Below are 5,398 nucleotides of genomic sequence, written 5' to 3' on the forward strand. Positions count from 1 at the left end.
CGTTATAAATTGTAAAAAAAAGATCCCGATCAACTAATTGGAATGCGTTAGAGTTTCTGTGAAAATAGGGATGCGTTAAATATGTTAATTTGTGTGTGTAGCGATGAAAATAGACGAGCAGTACAGTCCGGCATAATTATTCAGTTGCATTTATTTGTATATAACACGAACACTATAATAATTACGACCTATAATAGAAACAAACAAGATGGCCTCAAAAATTACACAGTTTCTTACCACACGAAGAGCTTAGCAGAAAAATTCAATCATATTGCGATATCAGGTTTCCACATACTTCGTAATCTTCCTAACCTTTGTATTCATTCAATTACAATACAGCGCGTAACATCGAATATATTTATAATAATCGTCATCGCTGTCGCTGCCGTCACGCTGTTGTTGCTCAGTAGGTGTGTTGCTTGGGAACGGCGGAGGCAGGTCCTGAGTGAACCTTCGCCGCTTCCAGCTTCACGGCCTGATACTGCACCTTACCGGGTCCCTCGAAGCCGTACGCAGCTCCCTGCTCGGTGCTGCCCTCTCCGCTCACCTGCTGCGTGTACTCCTGTTTCGCATCCTGGCTAGCGGAGCGGGTAGCGCTCAGCTCGATGCCCGACTTGCCACTTCCGCTTCCGCTCTGCGCGCCCGACGCGCTCTCCGTCTGCCTGGCGGATCCGGATCGGTATCGGCTGCCGATGACAACCTGCTCCTGGTTCCCGCCTCTGGATCCGGACGGGGCGCGGCCGGATGCGTCCTGCAGAGCTCCGCTGAAGCTGAAACCCTCGGCATTGATGAAACCAGGTGCGAATGCCTGCAGGTCGTAGGCTCCAGCGTCGACTATGTTACCGAACGTGCCGACGTTGACGGCCTGGCGAGCGACGGGTGCGCGGAACACGGGAGCGGCTGCTGGTGCCGTCGCCACGCTGCCGCCGTTGCTGCCGCCGAATACGTTACTGACGGTGCCGCCCGTCACGCCGCCCGTCACGCCGCCCGTCACGCCGCCCGTCACGCCGCCCGTCACGCCGCCCGTCACGCCGCCCGTCACGCCGCCCACGTTCCTGCCGAACCCTCCAATGTTGCTAGCGCCGTGGCTGAAGCCGGATCCGAGTCCGCTGAGGGCCTGACGTCCGAATCCTCCGCCAATGTTGCCTCCGAAGCCGTGACTGTTTCCATCAAAGTTGCCAAAGTTGCCTCCTCCGGATCCGCCAGAAACGCTGCGGCCGAAACTGCCGCCGTGGCCTCCAAATCCGCCTCCAACGCTACCTCCAAAGCCGCCAACGTTGCCTCCGAATCCTCCGCCAATGTTGCCTCCGAAGCCGTGACTGTTTCCATCAAAGTTGCCAAAGTTGCCTCCTCCGGATCCGCCAGAAACGCTGCGGCCGAAACTGCCGCCGTGGCCTCCAAATCCGCCTCCAACGCTACCTCCAAAGCCGCCAACGTTACCTCCGAATCCTCCGCCATTGTTGCCTCCAAATCCTCCGCCAACGTTACCTCCAAATCCTCCGCCATTGTTGCCTCCGAATCCTCCGCCAACGTTACCTCCGAATCCTCCGCCAACGTTGCTTCTGAATCCTCCTCCAACGTTACCTCCGATTACTCCGCCATTGTTGCCTCCGAATCCTCCGCCAACGTTGCTTCTGAATCCTCCTCCAACGTTACCTCCGATTACTCCGCCATTGTTGCCTCCGAATCCTCCGCCATTGTTGCCTCCGAATCCTCCGCCAACGTTACCTCCGAATCCTCCTCCACCTCCGAAGAAGCGAGCGTTTCCACCTACGCCTCCTCTGCCGCTGTAGTCACAGAGAACGGTGGCAAGGCAGCTCACGAGAACGGTAACCGCAAGAGTATTCATTGTGACCTGCAAGAGTGAGACCCCTCGGGATTAATACGGTAACTAATATCACTATCGATATTATATATATATATATATAATTAATATATATATATATATATATATATATATATACTATATGTGTGTCATGCCGCACCAATACTATAGAGCAAATCCCTCGGCACGATCATTACGGCTAGCTCTAGATATGAAAATTTAAACAAAATCAATTAACACATCTAATTCAATTCAGTTCATCTTGATAATAGATTTACAAACGTCTGTGCAGGTCACGTTACTCGCTGAGTGAGCCATTGCATCTCTGTCTCTGCCATTTTACAGGATATCTAACGCTATTCTACTCGATTAGGTTTTACGTGCCTGTGCCCTACCTGATCGAAGTGTCTCTCGCTGTTTGCCTTCTCCTCAAAGTGTGAAGCAAACTTGTAGTCGAACGTTGACGCGCTGTCAATACTTATATAGGCGATCACGTCATCAGTCGACCCGATGACCGAGAAGTTAAGAGTTGTCGTCGTCTGTAATTCTCATTATATTCCTGTGTTCGTGCGTCTATTTAGTCATCATGACAATAGACGAGGGGAGGGTAAAATCGAAAGTGGGGTGTAATCATAGCAGTGCTAAACACTGCCGGCTGCACCTTCACGTGAAACTAGGTCTGCTATATTCGCGACACCATTAGCTAGTCTTTTGTTTCATTAAGCCAGGCCGACTTGGGGACTTGTGGGGTCTCGTTCGTTAACTATGTGTGTGTATGTGTATTTATGTAGGTAGAGAAAGCGCGGGGCAGGAGGTAGCAGGGGAGAGAGTGAAAGAGAGAGAAAGAGAGAAGCGAGAGAAAGGGAGAGAGTGAAAGAGAGAGAAAGAGGAGAAAGCGAGACAAGGGGCGAAGACAACAGAAAGCAGAAGGGCGCCGAGCGAAAAGGAGCAGCGAAAAGGAGTGAGACAGAAAGCAGCAGGAGACAGAGAGTGACCAAAGAAAGATGTAAGAGAGTGCAGCGTAGAGAGAGAGTGTGTCGGAGGTGGGGAAGAGAGAATAAGGGTTGAGAGAAAGAGAAGGTAAATATTTAAAGTACGGATAGGAGGAATGAAAGGAGTGTGATGTAAACTCTCTTATCTAATCTACACGGGTTTGGCAGTGACAGCCTGACCACCTATATTATGAACAATGACGGCCGCATCACAACTTCTCCGCTCTCTAATCATCGGCTTACATAATTTAGCTAAGCGTGCGCTGGTAAACACGACGATGACGTCACGTTAATTAGCTTGCTACTGGCGACCCCGACTCTTCGAAATATTGTTTTTTGGAGAAATTGTCAGTGGACGCTAGCGATGTCTTTAACGCAAGGAGAGCGTTTCACAGGAATAATCGTCGCATTGGTAATACATGACAGAATTTATTTGTAGTACGTCATTGACAGACAACGTAAATTACACACTGAATCTAGTAATAATTCTAGTACTATCTAGCCATAGTCTAGTATAATTCGACTTGCATGATTCACTGTATATATAAGCTATTCCAGTGTAAACATTTGTAGGCGATCCAACAAAACTCGTAGAGCAGTAGCTCTCGTTTGCTTGTTTCGATTTTTTACGGTGGCTTCTTGCGATTTTAAGATATTTATATCATTTATAGTAACGTCCTGCTAAATAGGAATGAATGGCTCGCTAAAATAAAATGAAATAAAATAAAATCGAGTTCTTGTTTCTGCAACTGCATCATTGATTATGGAGGAGGGCCAAATTCAATACGCAAACAGATCTATCTACCCTTATGCTATAGAGTAAGGAAATTTGGGATGATTTGACTCTTTGTAATTAATAAAGTGGGGCATTAAGAAATAGAATGTTACTATCACCCTACTCCTAAATGAGTGTTCTCTATTTTAAATGTATGTTTAATATTATTATTCTTGTGCACTGGGCTTGGCTTGCGAAAACGCAGATATAATCCTATCATATAGTACGGAGAAACTTGGAAAGGCTGGACACATTATAGTTGAACACTGGAGAAGTAGGGCCATGGGCAATATTTCACGGTAAAACTGAGAAATGGGGAGTGAGTTCTGTTTATGATTAAAAAAAATAAACCACGTGTGCGTTAAACGATAAGGGAAAGAGAAAATTTTCTTCTATCATTTATTACATTTACTTTAGACTTGTTTGCATTCACTAATCGTCTGTTATATATTTATCTCGCTTCTACAAGGCAGCAACACTCTGTGCTCGCGTAATGTCTACGCCACACTAATCGATAATGCATCGATAAACCGACGCACCGTACTGATTTACCCGTAGCTTGGCTTTACCGCGGTGCCCCCATGCGGACAAAATCTTTCTTTTCCTCCAGCGCAATCAGAATTAACAGCTTCACAGAAATCATTCCTGCTGTTCTCTCTATTTTAATGTTATCTACTAACGTAATGGCGGCGGTCGACGTTATCTGGACGATGAAATAATTTCGCGTATGGCATTTATAGGATATATATTATACGGAGCTAATATAAATACTATTGAGATAAGATGGCGAATTTATCTGTTCTCTATATAATTACTGAAGACTGTAGCCGACCAAGCGCGATGTTGCTGTCGTCTTTATATTTATTATATATTATATTTACGAATTATTTTTCGTAAGACTTGTGAGTCATCTGTGAAAAATATTATTATTTTTAAGTAATCTTGAAACCCCGTTGATAGTTCAGTCGATAAACAACAGATGACATTATTTATATGCCCTTGAGCATAGCACGTATCAATTTGAATATCTAGCAAATCGGTTGCAAATTGTCATAAAAAATAGTGAACGAGACAAGGAAATATACTCAAAAAATTTTGTTGATTTCAAGTTGCATTTATTTAGGTTACACATATAAAATCTAAAACACAATGGCCTTTGAAAATGACACAGTTGCTTATCACCAGAAGGACACATCAGTGTTTAGAACGTCTTTCATGCATTCTTTTTTCATTATGAACATTTGCCTAAATTATATCTTTCGTCTTTCGTTTTCAGTTTCGTTTTGGACACATAGATAATAATACAATTTTAATTTTCCAATCATCTTAGAGTTTATCGCATCATTGAACTTTATGAGATAAAGATATAATTTCACCGAATAATGTCCTTCGTTTTACTCGTTTCTTTGCTAATCGTCATCGTTGTCGTCATCGCTGTCGCTGCCATCGGTTCGTTGCTTAGTAGGCGTGGCGTCTGGGTGCTGGTGCGGGTTGCTTGGGAACGGCGGAGGCAGGTCCTGAGTGAACCTTCGCCGCTTCCAGCTTCACGGCCTGATACTGCACCTTACCGGGTATCCCTTCCACCTCCGAAGAAGCGAGCGTTTCCACCTACGCCTCCTCTGCCGCTGTAGTCACAAGAGAACGTGGCAAGGCAGCTCACGAGAACGGTAACCGCAAGAGTATTCATTGTGACCTGCAGAGCTGAGACCGCTCGGATTAATACGGTAACGTATATCACTATCGATTTATATATATATATATATAATTATTAATATATATAATACTATATATAATATATATATATAC

At 45.3% G+C, this 5,398-nt stretch overlaps 1 protein-coding gene and 1 long non-coding RNA gene across 2 annotated transcripts in view; both read right to left on the reverse strand.

Moving 5' to 3' along the window:
- Positions 1 to 403: 403 nt before the first annotated feature.
- Positions 404 to 2,250, reverse strand: LOC106806574 (glycine-rich cell wall structural protein-like). The gene is made up of 3 exons (XM_014808566.1): positions 2,221 to 2,250; positions 1,441 to 1,855; positions 404 to 1,305 (listed from the first exon to the last, which is right to left on the reverse strand). Exons 2-3 carry the CDS (start codon positions 1,847 to 1,849, stop codon positions 404 to 406), a joined length of 1,311 nt encoding a protein of 436 aa, XP_014664052.1. The 5' UTR covers positions 1,850 to 1,855; positions 2,221 to 2,250.
- A 2,434-nt stretch (positions 2,251 to 4,684) lies between these two features.
- The window catches only part of LOC106806584, a 1,025-nt gene continuing 311 nt past the window's right edge, over positions 4,685 to 5,398 (reverse strand). Inside the window, exon 2 of the long non-coding RNA XR_001393563.1 lies at positions 4,685 to 5,155. This is a non-coding gene — a long non-coding RNA (uncharacterized LOC106806584). The remainder of the gene's footprint in view (positions 5,156 to 5,398) is intronic.

The sequence above is a fragment of the Priapulus caudatus genome, unplaced genomic scaffold (assembly GCF_000485595.1).
Source record: "Priapulus caudatus unplaced genomic scaffold, Priapulus_caudatus-5.0.1 Scaffold168, whole genome shotgun sequence".
Lineage (NCBI taxonomy): Eukaryota > Metazoa > Priapulida > Priapulimorpha > Priapulimorphida > Priapulidae > Priapulus > Priapulus caudatus.

Coding starts and splice junctions, on each gene's coding strand:
- LOC106806574 (XM_014808566.1), bottom strand. CDS start 1,849: ATGAATACTCTTGCGGTTACCGTTCTCGTGAGCTGCCTTGCCACCGTT. Junction 1,306..1,440: donor CAATGGCGGAGGATTCGGAG/GTAACGTTGGCG, acceptor ACGGCTTCGGAG/GCAACATTGGCGGAGGATTC.